General features: G+C 40.1%; 1 protein-coding gene across 2 annotated transcripts in view; it reads right to left on the bottom strand.

The window, feature by feature from the left end:
• Nucleotides 1–17,763, bottom strand: part of BRF1 (BRF1 general transcription factor IIIB subunit) — a 181,262-nt gene that overhangs the window by 120,159 nt on the left and 43,340 nt on the right. The window contains exon 3 of one of the 2 annotated variants that reach the window (XM_074869047.1): nt 14,224–14,397. In XM_074869047.1, coding sequence (XP_074725148.1) covers nt 14,224–14,397 — 174 coding nt within the window. Of the gene's footprint in view, nt 1–10,755; nt 10,890–14,223; nt 14,398–17,763 lie in introns of those variants that run through there. The other variant, XM_074869049.1, reaches the window with a different exon arrangement.

Raw genomic sequence — 17,763 nt, 5'->3', positions numbered from 1 at the left:
CATTAAATGGTTTTAATCAAGATGGCAACTGAGGAATATTTTCCTGAAGTGTCATTTTAAACTTTTATCCCTGTATTATCTTCTTTTGAATGCTGTAGCAATGGCAAGCACTTATCTCATGTCTCTCATAGCACAGAGACTGCTCTTTCATTATCAGTTTTTAAGAAGCTGTAAACTTATCTCAGCTGCTGGAATTCTTCATGAGAGAAAGAAAAAAAAAAATCAGTAATGATGTACATATCATCTGCCTCTGGGAAAATAAAAACTGCCAGTGATATGCTGGGAAAGATCTCCTTAGACTCCTTTCACACAGTCTTGCAGTAGTTTTATTATAACCCAGCAGTGTAATTTCAAATAACATTCTACAGTGTGCTGACAGCAAGCTCCTAAAATACAGCTCTGCTCTGAACAACAACCGAGAATGCTATTGTGGGTCTCATGTTTACAGCTGCTCACTGATTGTGTCATATTTGCAAAGCTTTCAAGAAAAATGATAACTTTTTTTTTCCCCACCACTGAGACTTATAAATACAGCCTAGGATTGATTTTGATAACAAGTGCAGTATAACACCAGAGCTAGTAAGCCTGCAGAACTTGCTCCTCTTCACAATTTTAGCTAAAAATTCCGAGGGGTTTAGTCAATATACTTGGAAAAGCATACTGGGTTTTAGCAAAACCAAATAGGAAAGTAGTGTGTAGAACAGGAGTCCTACATTGTGGGAGGCAACATGAGGTATAGTTGCACATTGGACACAAACATGTATCTACACCATACTACTGCCTGGATGAGCAAGCCATTTTGCTTCCCTTCCGTGCTTAAGTTTCTCCAGCCGTAAGATGGGGATTGTAATACTGACCTTCTCCATAAAATGCTATAAATTCTACACCTCCATCACCAGGACTCCCAGTTAGAAGGAAGCGAACTGGAGTTACAATCCTGCTGCCAGAACTGTTTACATATTAGGTCAATATAATCATATATAATAAATATATTAGTAAAAAAAACACACACACAGAAATAACCTGAGAAAAAGCAGCTGAACTAGGTATATGCCCTCTCAAAGCCTGGCCATTCACCTACAAAAACTTCACTTGTTTGCTCTTCTCCTGACCCCACAACTCTTGCATTTCAGATTGCACAGCAACAACAGCTTCCAAAGGAGAACAGGCAGGGTTCAGCCCTGACTACCCTCTCTGCTTTTAACTCCCCTTACAAAAGTAAATCAGGGTTTTCTGCAAGTCAGGAGGAAGCTTTTGTCACCAGCCCTAAAAAAAAAAAATATTCTATGAGGACCTGTTTTTGTGTCACCCATCAGAGATGGATTGCTCTGGACTCTGAGCAAAGAGAAATTCTCCATACAGAGCACTAGCCAAACACTTAACTGCTGAGTGGAAAGACAGCTCATCTGCACTCCTGAGCAAAGCATCACCTGCCCATCAGTTTTACCTGGCACCCTAACTGACAGGCTCGAGGAAACTGGCACTGCAGTGGATGCTGCTTATGTTGACTTCAGCAAAGGCATGAAGTCATGTTCTGCCACAGTGTTCTTAAAGTCAAATTGTTGAGACATCATGATTTGGCTAGCTGGCCTAGAAGGTAAGCATAAAATTGGCTACTGCCAAGTTTGAAAGGCCGTGATCAGTAATACAAAGTCCAACTAGCAGACAGCTACTGCAGGCATCCCTCAGGGGCAACGCTGTCTGGATTAGCAACGAGACAGCAAGGCAGAAGGCACCCTAGGCAAGTATGCAGATGACACCAAGCTGGGGTAGCAGTCAATAAGTACATCGGAAGGTGGGGCTGCTCTTCAGAGGGATCTTAGCAAGTTGGAGAACTGGGCTGACAGGAGGTGCACCTGTCTTTGCGCTTTTTGAAAAGTCTCACACCTGAGACAGTAACCCCTTGCTACAGTACAGGCTGGGACCAACCAGGTAAGGAACAGCTTGCACAAAAGGAGCTGGACGTCCCCATGGACAAGTTGAGCAGGAGTCATCAGCATGCTCTTGCATCAAGAAAGGCCAAACACATACTGAGTTGTACTAGCTGAAGTGCAGCCAGCAGTCGAGAGAAGTGGTTATTCCCCCCTACAAGGGTGCATCTGGAGAGCCATGTTCAGGTCTAAGTTCTTAACTGCAACATCAACACTCTGGAGTGGCTACAGTGAAGGGCCACTGAGATGGCTGAGGGGCTGGAGTGTGTGGTATACGAGGAAAATCTGAGAGCTGGGCTTGTTCAGCCTGGAGAAGAGAAGGCTTTAGGGGACATCTCATGCTGTCTTAACTACCTAATGAGGACCTATAGAGAATATGGAGCCAAATTCCTTTCACACACCGCACAAAAGGCAACAGATGCAAGTTGCAGCAAGGTAAAATCTGATTAGATAGTAGGGGGGAAAAAAAAAAAATCTTTGCCACAAAGGTAGTAAAACCCAGAGGGAGTATGACATGTCCATTGGCAGAGACAACCAACACTCAGCCAGAGTAGGGTTTCAGCAATCTACTGAAGACATGAGCAGGGAATTGGAGAAATTAGTTCCAAAGGCCCCTTCCAGTCTAAATTATTCTACCATCCTACACAGGGCACAGGCTTTCTGGATTGTCTCCTGCATATTTCAACCCCTTCAGATACATTGCCTATATAAACATATCCCTGTATGTACCACACCTTCTCTGACTGCTGGAGAGCTGGTGGAAAATGCTGTCTTCTCTTTCCTCCCATCCTAGAACCAGTCAGTAGGAAGGACTGTTGTGATGAAACACTTCTATCAAGCTACTTTTTTTTTGCAGCTTCTTTTTTTGATGCCATCCTCATGTTCTGGATACTACCTCTCAGCCAACGTTCTTGGCTCATGATTGTGCTCCCAACTTCTCCAGTTGCAACAGAAGGAGAGTGACTAGTTCACAGATCTGCTGGGAGGGCTGCCAACCTTAACAGCAAAAACCAAGGACTGAAGCATTCTCTTGTTTCATCACTGAATGACGATGAGAAGCAGCCAAGACACTGAAGCCACCAGTTACAAAGCCTGAGGAATGAGTACAGCAGCTACCTGAGTTGCTTTCCTCTGCCACAGTAGTGGCAGATAATAAATATTAGAGTCTAGGTGGAAGATAATAAATATTAAACTGAATGCTGACAAAAATATTTTTCAACTGAAAAACTAGAATCTGAATATGTGCTGGAAACAATTAATTGCAATGAACTGGGTCCTCCAGATGTGACAAGAATGCAGTGATTTGGGAGTCCCTCAGAGACAGCAGCACAGATGCAGCCCATCTGTTGCATTCTCTAGAAGACTGATCCTTTAAGGACCAGAAATTTTCATATAGAAAGGAAACTTCAACTTAAGATTCTGCAGAAGTTAACAGCACTCGTGTGGGGAAAACCAAACTTTCAACTCCATATAAGTACAGAACAGAGAATTCTCTGATATCAGGTACCAACTGAGACGCAGCAGCTGAAACCTCCAGATGTTTCTTTAAAAGAAGACTTCTTTGGTAATGACTTACAATTATTTTACATTTTTTCCCTCATTTCCCTGGAGATCAAGGATGGTCCACTGGTGATTTCAATGGCAAATTTCAAAAGAAATATTCTCAAATCAGACAGCCCAGCTCTTTTGCCTAACAGGAAAAGTCACAGAAAAGCACCCATAATCTCACCACCTTTGGAGCTGAATAGGCAGAACTTCATTACTCTGAAGCCACGGCTTCATTGGGGCTGGGGGCAAAGACAAGTGTATTTTTAATGCAAGTTAGCTAGAAGGGGACAAAATCCTTTTAAAGCAAGAACACTGTGTTGCTTTCTCAGAAACTAGCAAGTTCCAGTAACCTCTCGAATTTTGTGCAGTCTAACACCAGATCTTTCTTTGTCCTAGAATTGTGCCACACATTACAGTACCCGAAATGACAATAACAACTTTGTTTCCCCTTGGAAACTGCAAAGCCAAAAGGTTCTCTACAAGCACAATAAAAAGTTAAAAGGACCAATTATAGAAGGAAAAAATACTGTAAAACAGATAAGGTGAGAAATTCTCCTGACAATAAGACAATGTTTTGAGTTCTGTTTTTTATGTAATGAAGACTTTCAGTTTCAGTTAGTAGATGACATGTTGCTGAATATGTGTTTTTACTGCACAATTTTCTCTTCATACTAAAGAGATTATAGCATAAGTTAGATACAATTTTTCGTCCACACTAAAAGGATTTTTTTTTCAATCTGTATATGCTTTTCATCATGAGTCATTCATACATGATAACAAAATACATTGTTCACCATTCCTCCCTGCTTACCAATACAAAAGGAATCTGAAGAGGACTCTGATTTCTACTCCCTGTCTACGCATAAGCTAAGACTTTATTTTTGGCAGACAAGCTGCTCCTTCATTGAAGACACAGTTATATATCTCCATTTAAAAATACTGATTAGCAAATCTCATAGCACTTTACCAACACATGCAGTCAAAACATCACTGAGACTACTGTGTTTCTCCCAAACTGGAAAGATGTTGAAAACTTAAATGATTCACTTACAGCTGATCTAAAGATGAGAGCTCTGCAATTTATGTTTTATTGTCAAATGTTTAAAGGATTAAATCTAAATAAAATACACAATACACAAGCTTCAAAGCACACGTTATCTTCAACATCTTATTTCCAATTAGCAAGTCAAAATAAAGAAGGCATAGGGAACATTTGGCTTCAAAAGCAGAGCTCTGGAAGAAATCAAGATTTTGGTTGCTTTGGGTCTCATTTAAGACTGCTATTTTCCCAAACTGCTGAAATGGGATAAGATGGAAAGATTATTCTCTCTCAAAGGGGGGGAAAATAGCAGACATACCACCATGCGATTGAGTATTACATCATTCATACTTACAACAATACTGAGCCAGTCTGGCAGCTAAACTTAAAAGACATTTTCTTTTGCCTTCGAGGAAGGCCATGGACTTGCCATAAAGGCAGGCTAACAGTGAAAAGGTTAAAAAAGGCTCGGCTCACAATTTTAGTTGGCATGAGGTTTCAAAATGCTAAAAATCTTTCACTGAGAAGTATTTCCAGTATGAAGTTTGTGTATGAAGACTATATCATGCAAACAAAATCCTAGTGACAAACATCTGAAGAAATAAAACAGCTCTGGAGAAGTACTTTTACCAATTTTTAAAAGGCTTATACTTCATTAGGGTGTAAGAAATCATTATCAAGACCACTTTCAAGGTGTGAGGACAGGCCAGGTATGAGAATGAATACTGTTTTTCAAAAAAAAAAAAAAAAAAAAATTTGAAAGGTAATATTGTTTCTCCCATATATCTTCACTTTGTTCTTATAACATCAAAAAGTGAAAGACAAAAAATCTGCATAAGACTTAAGAATGATGAAAGTGGACACAGTTTTAGAAGACTTCAAGCTAAAATAATATTTGCAGATAGAAAGCACAGAAGTGCTTATAGGTCTCAACACACTGGCTTTTATTCACCCTATTTTGCATTACTGATCTTAATTAAATTATTTCATAATACGAATTTTGTCTTCGAAGGCATTATTCTTACTGCATTAAAATGCAAATACAGAATCTTCAATATTATTTTAATGAAGGAGAGCATTTAATTTTCTAATTGACTTCTAAAGTATTAAAATGCAGAAAACATTAGTGATGGCTACAATCAGGAATATTTTTCAGTGACCGGATCAAAAACATCGACTGTAATTGATGATGTTTGCTACCAGGATTTATTTAAACAAAGCATCAGGTAACACTTTTTTTTTTTCTTTCTTTTTTTTCTTTTCTTAAGGGTGGTGGGCGTGCAGGGAAGGAAGGGGAAGCGTCTCCTTCACATCCCTCACCACATCCAGCATATCCTCTGACAAAAGCAAGAATGTGCTACACAATGACCGGCTGTATCACACTGTTTTTTATTTAGCTGGTGTTTGTAACATACTAGCTCCCATCAGGTCAAAACACCACAAAGTTATAATGCTGGTTTTGCTGACATCAGCACCAAAATTCCGATGCCCAGATAAACTTCTGAATTAAGCAGAGAGCCAACCTAATCATTTCCTCTTTTAAACAAGCTTTAAGAAGATTGTTAAATATTTATTTTCACAAGCATGCAAGGATCGCTGAAGGTCAAAGACATCAGAGGTGTGATCCCCTTCCTTATCATCCCTCCTTTGTATTTATTTCACTGGAAGTAAGCCTCTCTGCCATCACATTTCCCTCCCCTCATCCATCACCCAGAACTCGTGCTGCCTCCGTTCCCTCATTAGTTCCCATGTCTCCGTCACCACATTTCAAAGCATCACCCCCTCCCAGTGCTGCTGGGAAGTGACGGCTGCCCCATGTGTTTTTACCCCAGTATTACTGATGCTTTTGTAGCTTTCCTGTTCCCTGCTTCTGTTTCCTTCCTTGTTTCACCTTTATCATGAGAATGTCTCATCAGTTCAGAAACCCCAAACTGGAACCTAATTACTAAGAGGATAGACCATACAATGAATTTTATTAATTATTACTTTTAGGCACGCAATAACAGACCACTATTACACGCATTAAAAATCTGGCTCAGATGCTTCTGCTGTAGGTATTTCTGTGTTACACAAGACTCGACATGGTGACAGAGCACAGGACTGCCAAACAATAAACACTTCTACCTGCCCATAATGGAACTCAAGCCCACAGCAACAAAGGCTTCAGTGGATCTAATCCAGAAGCCTACACAGTAAAGCCTGTCCTTTCCTTTCAAAGAGGGACCATGATGCCTGGTTTTGTCCCAACACAGAAAGTTATGATGGGCAAGGGCAAAGATCTCCAAAATTAAAACAATCTAAGTGCAACAGCTCTATTGAGTGCAAACCCCATGGTTTTCAGCAGTTGTATCCATCGACATGCTTTGAGAAAGAACTGCCTAGAGAGAGACTTGAAACACTCTGCTCTGCAAAGCAAAAAAGTATTTCTACAGTCAAATTTCAGAAGAGGATTATTTTGACCTTCACTGTTCAAAATTTCCCTTAAATGAGGAAAACAAAGCTATCAAAACCACTCAAAATCTGTAATCTTGACAGGCCATCTTGTGACCCTGTCCCCCTCTCTATCTCTGCAGATACTTTGTTTAATGCTGCATTATGGAAAAGTTGACAATTTGAGCCACCTGCTGGGTACCAACATCCTGAGGGGAAAAAAGTTGGTCACTCTTCTACACAAAAGCTGGTGAGAACTTTGTCAGCAAATTCAATGGGGCAGGATCACGTCTCCCCTTGCCAGCACCAGAGGTCAAATACTGTTTGATCCTGAGTTAGTAACAAGTTAACAGAAAAGCAGATTTTCAGAGTGTGCAATTCTTAAACAAAACATTAGCCTGAACACACACACTTACAACATTACAGTCCTCCTGCTTCTTTTGGATGATATATTTAGAAATCCTATTAGCTAGAGAGATCAACATTCTTATCTGAATTTCCAGGATGCTGTAACATGCAAAATTAGAGCAGCTCTTTTAAGTGGGTCAGTTATCACTACTGCACTTACAGCAGCTTTTCCCCTCCCTCCCTGCAGCATCCATAATGGACATTTAGCACAAGGATTTAAACAGTAAAACGTTGAGTTGACACACACCATAATGTAATATTCCCTTCCCTTTTTATATTTTCAAAAACTTAAAGGGACAAAGAAAATCACCCAAGTACAGAATCTCCATATTAAAATTATGGTCTCCCTGCAGAAAGCTTCAACGACTTTCAGCAACAGGACACCCTGCAGGATAATGCTAGTCAGCAATCACTCAATTTTCCTGCCACATCTGAGTCATGCACAAGTAAGGTTTATGGCTTTCCCAGCCAAGGGACATGAGGAAAACCCAAGGGCCACTAACCATCTCCCCAGCCCTGTCCCCCACGTGCAGGGCCATACAACCAGTCTGAAATGCTTTGGGTTATTTTCTTCTCAAGAGGGAATTCTCTTTAAAAAACCCTGGAAATCACCAGATACAAGTGGAACAATTTAAGTACCCAGCACCACTTCACACACTACAAAGACATCCATAGGGGACTGACAGATATGACACAGGACCTAGGGAAACACAGACTCTCCTGGCAATACAGCTGGAGGCCAGGCAAGCTACCAGAGAGTGACACTGCCCCAACTCCTCCTGCCTCACTGCCGCCTATCCACGAGCACAGGGCAGCAGCCAGGAGCAGCCCTTGCAGTAAGGGGATGCAGCGGGGAAGAGAATGGAGCCACGCAACAGAGCATACAACATCAGAGAGCACATGGAAAGGAAACTTCCACTTTCCCATCAACGGGAAACATGAAACACCTTATTCTCAGTAACATACTTGCTTTATACATATCTCTTTATATGGAAAAAAAATGTGAGGCAGTACTGCAAGTGAAAAATCATATGGCTCTCCTTCACTCTATGGAAAAGGAGACTGGATATGGCGGCTTCAAGTCATGAACCCTGCTGTTGAAATTCAGCAGTTCCAACCCTGGCTAGAAGAGAGGGTGACGGGGAGAAACTAAGGTGCAGAAATTAAATTTTTATTTCTGTCCCTGGCTGCCCTCTTCCTTACATCTCCAGCATTTTCTCCTGTGGTACCAAATTGGAATGATCATGCAAGCCAAGCATTACCAAACACATGAACTATTTGGAAATAGATGCAAATAACATGGGGTAACAATAGCCACACCCAATTTAAGGCAGCAATTTTTCATTAATAGATTGAAACTTCCAACTAAAATCCACCCACCCAAAAGCATACCAATTTTAAAACTTCATTTTGAAATGAAGTGGACAAGGCTTTTCCAAGACTTCAAGTCCAAGCAAATGTTTCATTAGGAAGCATTTCCTTACAAAGAGTGTGGTCAAACACTGGAACAGGCTTCCTAGAGGGATGATCGATGTCCCAAGCCTGCCAGTGTTTAACAGGCATTTGGGCAATATCCTTAATAACATGCTTTAACTTTTAGTCAGCCCTGAAGTGGTCAGGCAGTTGGACTAGATGATCATTGTAGGTCCCTTTCAACTGAAAATATTTCATTCAACCTTCTGTGAATTAAGATCTTGGCGTCCTTTACCACACACACACACACAAAAATCTAGTGAGATGAAATAAAGTAATTTGCTTTTGTAAATATTACATGTACTTTAACTGCGCAATTTAATATCCATTTTTAATCTCTTATGTCCTTGTCACACTCAACACTTGAACAAAACAAATTTTGAATGCAACTGTACTTAATCAAAAGTAAAAGGTCAGTTACTAAAAAGAAAGTCCTTAACCAAAGAGAAATAGAAACTGGTTTTATTAACTTCCCTAACTAGAGCTCTAAAATTTTGTTGATTAAAGCCTAATTTCAAAAGTTAACTTTTTAATTGGGAACACAAGGGCCTGCTGGGTCCAGGAAGTTTTTAGTAGAGGTCAAAAGATTGCTGAAGATCTGATTTTTCATTTCTGATAAAAAAGGAAGTCTTGCCCTTTTCCTTGCAAAGATAGACCTTGAAGTGTTAGTAGGGAAAAAAAAAAAAAGAATGTATCCATCAAAGGCTCTCATGGCGAAGTTATACAAAGCTTCCCAAGACAGTATGGAAGCCAACAGAGCCTGCTAATGCTCAAGAGGAAATTAGCTGAACTTCTGTTGCAAAGACCAGTAAGGCAGAAAGGCTCAGTAGCTGCTGCCTACTAATCCAGGATTAAAGAGACCAGTTCCCGACTCCATCACAGATTTTCTGGGTAACTTTGTGTCACAGCCTCAGTTCTACACCTGGAAATGAAGATAAATACTCTCAACTTCCCTTACTGTGACATGAAAATAAACACATTAAACCAGGAGGCATTCAGATAGCTTGGCAATAAAGTACAAATACTGCAGACAAATAGGAAATAACAAAGCACTGCCCCATTCAGCGAGGAGATGCCTTTTTTTTTTCCCAAATCCTTCTTGCCTGCTGGGATCCTGCAATGCCTTCGTGATCTTCCCTCAAACAAAAGCGAGGTTCACAGGGCAGAGGAAGCAGATGAGGAAAAGTGCCTTTTGCTTTCCCACCCAGCACAGGTTTACACGTAAAAGACTCCAAAGCACCAAACTTTCTCCTGTCAGTCTTCTGCTCCCAACTCTCAAATTTGAGGTTATTTTTCTTAGACGTTTAGCAGAAAGGTTCTTCTGCAAACAACTCAGAAGAGAGGCCTCAGTTGGCTGCCTCGGACTGACCCCAGGAGGACCCCATCTCCTTCCTCTGACAACACACAAAGCTGCTGAAGACCACCTGAATAACTTGGGCAACCTCAATCTGAGGAGGCTGCCCCAGCCACAGGTGGTGGGAAGGGCTCAGTGAGCCCCCAGCATCAAGACTGATCAGATTTACCAGAGGGGGAAAAACCTGCCCTTAATTTACCTCCGGAGGCAAACAGAGGGATATTTACACAAGATAGCTGGTGAGGGAACTTTGTGAGGACTCTTCTCATATGGAATAGGTTTTATTTACTATGCTCTAACAAGACAAGATTTGGTTTACAACTAAGGGTACATTTTCCAGAGAGCTTCAAAGGAAAAGAATAAATAAATACAATTTTAAGAAGAGGGTGTGTGGGGGATAAAAGACATTTACCATGTAAAATGTTGCTGTAAAAAAACCCAGGTGGTAGCGTTTGAAAATCTTACAAACAAAACAGTGGACAGTTGTACAGTTTTTTCTAACAGCTGTGTACAGTAAAAAGGATTACAAACAGAATGAAAGGTTCCTTGATTAAAACAAACTGATATCCCACCTGGAAAATCCTGGCCAGGCTCTCATTGTTCCCGAGTGACCCTAGGGCAGCCACGGGTTACAGCTCAGCCCCTAAGTCACTCAAACACCATGCCCGGCTCTTCCCAAGTTCTCTCTCTCAGGAACGGCAGGACCAGCTAAAGAGCCCTTTGTTTCCATTCAAACATATGTAGGGGTGGAAAAGCTGTTCAAAACATTAAAGAGAAACAACTGAGGACTGTTACTATTCCAAGAAACAAATTAAGAGCCAGAGTCTGAAATGCCCGGAGCGCTGGCAGTGCCAGCTGAAGTCAGATGTCACTGGAAATGCTCAGCATCGCTCAGGCCCTGGGAGGAGGACAATCAGTTCCATCAAACCTGAGGATTTAAAAATCACTGTCTCCTTTAGATGTATTTTTTGCATTATATCTTTACTTCTGACACTGATAATATAGACACATTTTATAAGAGAATAATAAATTAAAGTTTTTATAGGTAGCTCCTCAAGAGGATGAAACACCTCCCAAATCCAGCTAATAGCTAGTAAGGCATCTTCCCTTTAAAACATTAACGCTGACAAGTAATATAAGCAAGGCAAATGAAAAGCTATGTCAAAGTCGCTGCATTGTGGGGTTTTGTGTCAAATAAACTAAGAAAAACCATAAACTGATGTAAAATCGATTCAGATCTCACACAACATCTTTCTAAAGAACTATAAATAAAAGCTGCACTTTAGATAAACTTTTATGTTCGCTAAGTTCTAGAACTATTTCTTCAGATTAAAAGAATTGTGTTACTAGAATATTTTGCATTTTTGCATTAATTAAACAATGCATAATAACCAAGGAGAACTTAATGTTTTTCTGTTTCAGGCTGAGGTTTATTTAGGCATAATTCAAACTGCACCAGTAGACTTGGCTACAATTTTCCTCACATTTTCAGAGGCTGGCTGGCGACATGTACATTATGAAAAAAGAAGAATAAGCAGATATCCATGTCAGATAAATACATTCCACTCTCAAACTGAACTCAATGCAGACACAATTAAATCCTGTTTTCCCTCTTCAAATGCTTCCCACTCCTTTGGTTCTGCCCCTGGAGAGAACACATTTCTTGCCACTTCAGCCCCTGACTACATCCCACAGCACCTCCCCAGGCCACATGCATACTTTGCTTCTTCTACCATAATATTTTTTAAGAATTCTCCTACTTCAGAGACTAATCTGTTCCCAGATAATTCTTCTTGCCTCTACAATTCCTGAGTCACTTGGGCCACCCAATCCCATGGTGTTGTCTCTGAGCTCTGAGGATGCTGCTGCCCATCACTACTTCTTCCACATTATTTATTTCCACTAAAATACATTCATCAATCTTCAGTCTTTAACTTCCTTTTCTAAATTTCTCCCAAATGTCTTTATAATAGAGTTCTACAACCAACACAATGACAATGAATACTTTAAACTCAGTGAATCTACTTAGCAGTGTATATAAATCTTGAAGTGTTACAAATACTGTATGTCCTTTGTATAGTATATCATACAGCATATTTCTCCTCTTCACATGCCATCCTCTGCTGGCTTCTCCAAAAGACCAAAACCAACTGCAAGCTTATTACACTGAACATGCATCTTCATTCTTGTTAAAGCATCTTGCACATGGCCATCCTCCACACCTGCTCTTGGTCCCTCTGGACCAAAGGCCCTGGGAACATGCCTGCCTCTACTGCCAGATCTGGCTCGAAACAAATATAACACATTAATAATGATCATCATCATTAATCTAATCTATGGAGGTTTGAACATATTTTAAATTTCAAAGGTCAGCAATATGCACCTGTGGCTCTCAGGTTTTCAAGTTTCTAATGAAAGGACAAGACACCAGAAAAGGAACTTCTATTTCAAGGTTCAGAATCCACAATTTATTTGGAGTTTGTTTGTCAAACTACACTGGACTTTAAATACTTAAAAAAAACCCAAAACAAACAACCCACAACCAAAACACCACCACAAAGCAAAAACCCAAACAGCAGAACACAGACAGAAGCTGAACCACTCTCCCAACATAACACAGTTAAATTCTTAATATCAACTACAAAATTAAGTTTATCTAATGGATTTTTTAAAAAATCAACACTAACAAAATTGAGCCATACAGTCATGCACTACCACTTCTTGATTCCCAGATGGCACAGTAACTGTGCAAATGAAGATAGAGTACTTTCTGATATTGATATAGAAAGACAGAGTCCATCTTTGCAGTTTTATTCGTACTTTACTCCTAGTATTTTATGTGAAGTATCACACAGGCTATTATCTCCATTTAACGAAACAAATTGGGAAATGAGTTTAGGTATTTATGAAGTGTCAACCAGACCAGCACACCCTCCTGAGATACATGCTGAAACACTTTAAAGAAGGACATAAAACAAGCAAAGGATGTTTTGTTTGCTAAAAAAGTTAGCCACACTTGGTGCACAGATGGCTGCTACATTACAATGTACCTAATTGCTACTATCAGAAAGCACGGATTTAAGAATACTGAATATAGTTTCTGAAAGTAAAAAAAAAAATAAAAAAAATCACCTCAATCTTAAAAGGAAAGCTAAGCTGTTCAACTGCTAAAACATAGAATAAGAACAGCAATCTAGAAAAAGCATCAAATCAAATATACACTGACGATATGCTTTAAAGCAGAAAAAAAGTAAAATAACACAGAAGTAATTGTTTGATACTAAACTCTAAATTCCAGAAATTGAAATACAGCACAAAAGAAATAAAAATATATAAAACAAATGCATTTGGATGGTCATTAGTATTTAAAGCTTACATGGATTTTAATGAAGTTCTACAAAATAAAAATAGGGATGGTGTAGAGCAAGGAGTACTCACTTGCAAATCTGACCTGTGCGCAGTCCCACCTCTAGCCACTGATTGTCTGTATGATCTTTGAGCAAATTTCAGAGTTTATGAAATGCATTTTTTCCCAAAACTAAAACGGAGGTGAGTCCTTCCCACAAGCATTAAAAGAAGGAAATCCAAGTATCTTGATGGAAAACCTACTAGAACTCTAATCTGTTCTTTAACACTGACACTGCAGGAGGCTTGGGGTTAATTTTCATTTGTTCTAAAGAAGTAAAACAAACCAATAAAGAAATACACCAAAACCAAGTAATGCCTAGCAAAGCACAGGAAAAGTGCATTCTTATATTAGAAGAAAAATGTTGAGAAAGAAGAAATTTAGTTATTGATGGGAGGTAGAGTAACATTTATAGCTCCTTGCAAATACTAAGCATTGTACATTTAGAAAGAGAAAAGTTTTACTTGAATCACAGGAAAAGCTCCCATTCACTTCATCATATACAAACAATAGTAACAAAGTTAGCTCCTAAACACTTACCTTTTCAAATTTTGAAACAAGGTCTAACTGGGATAGTCGATTTGCTAAAGGTATGTCTTTTATTTATTTATTTATTTTAAATGTGAAAGGATACGAGGAGTTCCTTCTGTCCTACACACCAGGTAGAGACACGCAGCAATTACATGGGTCATCTTTCTCCCCCGAGTTAGGTGTTTGCTCACAGCCATCTTGAAAAAATTAAAGGCAGTATCCAGGCAATGTTGATTGAGTTGAAGCTGGTTTCCCAAGTGGTGAATCTGACGTTTCCCTAGAAAAATTAACAAGGAAAAAAAAAAAAAATGCTTAACAACTTTGTAGTTAACGTGGTTTTGGGTTGGGGCTTTTTTGGTGTTTTTTTTTTAAAGACAAAACTGAGGGGGTGGATTTTGGATTTCATCTCTATGTGAAATACAGTAACCTCTCAAGTTCCAGGAATTATATATCCTCTGCTCCTCAGGACAAAAAATACCTCGTTTTGGATTGCTAGAATTGAAATACATGCAATCGATGAGCCCTGGAAAACAAAGCTGCAAATATCAGCTCCAGAGAGGATCCAAAATATAGCCAAGATTTCTCTGGCAAAAGATTATGCCCCCCCTCCCTTAACATCATTTGACAATTAGCACGAACTTCTGAAAACCAGAGGTCATGGCGTGTTTGACGCTGACATGCAAACAGAGGAGACATTTTGCTGAGCTCTCCAAGAAGTGATGAAGTTTGCAGTTCCTCTGACCACAACCAAAGCCCACAAGGAAAGGAGCTCTGCTCCATGATCACCACCAATGGAAGGCACTTCCCTCCTCTGAACACTTTCACACCCGAGCCTTCATTCAAGGCTTGGCTGCCAGACTGCCAAGATTCGTTTGTGGCTTCAGGAAAACAAATGTGCCTTCACCCTTAAATAAAATAATTTTTAAAAAAGTGTGTTTCAGATGACTCATGGCAGGAAGCGGTACAGCTGCTCGGACAGATGCAGGAAGCAAGGTCTGGGCCATCCTTACAGCTCCAGCTTTGGAAGAGTATGCCGAAAAGACAGCTTAAGAAAAAAAGATGGGGGAAGTCATGAGGAAAACAGAGCACTGAAGTTCCTCAGCATATGGGGTCAGATGACACATCAAGAAAAATCCTTTGCTTCAATGTGCCAAGCAGATGTTTCCAGTACATGTATTTACAGGAAACACTCTTCTGTTCCCTTCAGAGATGTCATGAGTAGCTTTGCTGAAGGGGGCACGACGACTGCCACGCGCCTCAGTCACCACTGCTCACAGAAAGCGATGATGACCACACCATGCTTACCAGAACAACGCCAGCACCTGCATAGACCGCACATCTTAATTTTATGCAAATCCCTACACCATCATCACTAATAACATGGTAAAAATGCTTAACCTCCTATCAGCTGTCTGCCAAAGATGCTGCTTCAATTCAGCTTTAATAAAAAGTGACTCCAGACACACAGCCAGGGTCAGCAAGACTCCGGCCAAACAGGAGCTGCCACCAAGCGACGGCTTCTCCTTCCCGCACAAGTGGCAATTACTGCACTCACCAACAAGATCTCCTTTAAGGCACATTGGTCAACAAGGTGTAACACATTTGGATGAAGAAGTAATGACAGAGGAAGGATATGTTACCTTTTGCAGGAGGTGTGGGTACAATAAGCTACTCAAGAGTAATCCAAAGCCCATTAAGTGAATAGTTTTTCTACTGCCATCAGCAGGTCCTGGACTGGTGCTCACCAGCCTCAAATACAAATATGACATCTTCTCAAAACTATGATATTAACTAGCACTCGCCCTCACCTGAATTTTATTTCATGTTCTATAACCTGTATGCTGAAGCAGGATCAAGACTTCTATGTCCCTAAGAAAGAATTGGTTTGTACTCATCTGTGGGCAAAAAGAATGTGCTTAGAATTGAGTACTAAAATTTGTTTTTGCAGGGGCAACAAAGCAGCTTTCCTGATCAACCCCTGCCCAAGCAAGTCCACTCCAGAAGCCACCATGGATCAGCAAGGCTATGGAAAGCCCCCTCTTCCTATCACTTAAGCTTCCTGTTTTATCTGGTTGTATTTTTCCGTGCTTAGCTCCCGGGATGAAGACGCAAAGAACTGTCATCTGTAAAGATTTTAGGTACTCCATGCAGATGTACAAACATTAAAAAAAAAAAAAAAGACACGATCATGCCCATATACCTCTCCCTTGGCTGCAGGGAGATCCAGACTGGAATCACTGCAGCAGCAAGTGCACAGCGTTCCCTTTAAGTAAGATGGTCCAACTCAATGTCCTCAAAGGCAGCTAGTAACAAGAAACAATTTCAGCAATTTTAAGTGTTGTCTGAATTTTGATTTTAAGTAAAGCTTTTGTAAAAGTAAAACTTTTGTAAAAACACAGAGAACAGTGGCTCCTATGCCAAGAGCCACACACACTCCTGAATGCCTCTTGGACTAATGGTGGAACCAGTATGCAGGGTCCACCGGGCTCCACAAGCACCAGGTCGGTGCAGTCCTGGGCGCACACCAGAGAACAGCCCAAATGAGCTGGAGATGCAGAATAAGAACAGGACAAACATCCATAAGTCTTCTCCCCCAGCACCCCCCTGGCCCGTCTCCATTACCAGGTAATCCTCCTCCCAAGAACACCACTCTCATTCAGGACTCACAACATACCAGAAGAAAAACAAAATAACATTGAGGAAGATATTTGAAATCCATTTCTTTCATGAACTATTTTTCCCACTGAGCTGGTCCCATCCCCAAGCTACCATTAATATTCTCTGAGTATTTAACCTTTTAATTTCAAATGTTGAAATATAATTCATCATAATCCATCCTAGGTAAACAGTATGCTTGTTTGAGTAATATATGCTTTTTTAGCTAAACTCTTCATCCAGCATCAATATTTTAAAAAGCAATTACTTTACGGGTGACCAGTCACTGTCTACTGACAAATAACAAAGTGATCTAAGAGCACAGGAAGGTACTTGTCCACTTAGGAAATACTATTTCTTTGAATGTTTTATTCAACCTTCAGCAGACCAGCAAAGGCTTTAATTCTGTGTGTTAGTACTCCCTCAAGCTGCTTTGTAGTATTATGTCAGTCATATAGTTTAGAAAAATAAGACAACTGTTACACTGCCATTGATCCCAAAAAAGAACAACTTAACACAGGACAAGAAGCATCTTAGAAGCTACGTGTATCTTGATGACTAAGTTGGTTTCGTCCTTATCTGTTATGAGAAAGAAATGTACTGCTTATAGCATCATCTGAGATAAATATTTATATTCTGTAATGTTTCCTACTTACTAAAGAAAGATCAAAAGCTTTGTTGTTGCCTCATCACCACCCTTGCCCCTTGAATTTAACATGACAACAAAATTCTGTTTTTCTGTTTATCTTATATAACACTACCAAAAAAAAAAAAGCTGGAAAAGTTAGCATTAGCAATCATGCTTCTAGATTTCTCCACAGGGAACAGAATATACCTCGTACTCCTGTTTCCTTCACAGATTCAAGAAGCATCTCCATTCAAAAGGTAACTCCAAGAAAAGGTAAGTATTGGCTAAATGGCTATTGCCCCAGGACTGCAGTACAGTACCAAACTGTTGTACAGTGCCCTCATCCCAGTCAGATGACAA

The sequence above is a fragment of the Strix uralensis genome, chromosome 4 (assembly GCF_047716275.1).
Source record: "Strix uralensis isolate ZFMK-TIS-50842 chromosome 4, bStrUra1, whole genome shotgun sequence".
NCBI lineage: Eukaryota > Metazoa > Chordata > Aves > Strigiformes > Strigidae > Strix > Strix uralensis.
Note: the sequence above shows the minus strand (reverse complement) of the source record. Positions and strands in the feature narration are given on the sequence as shown.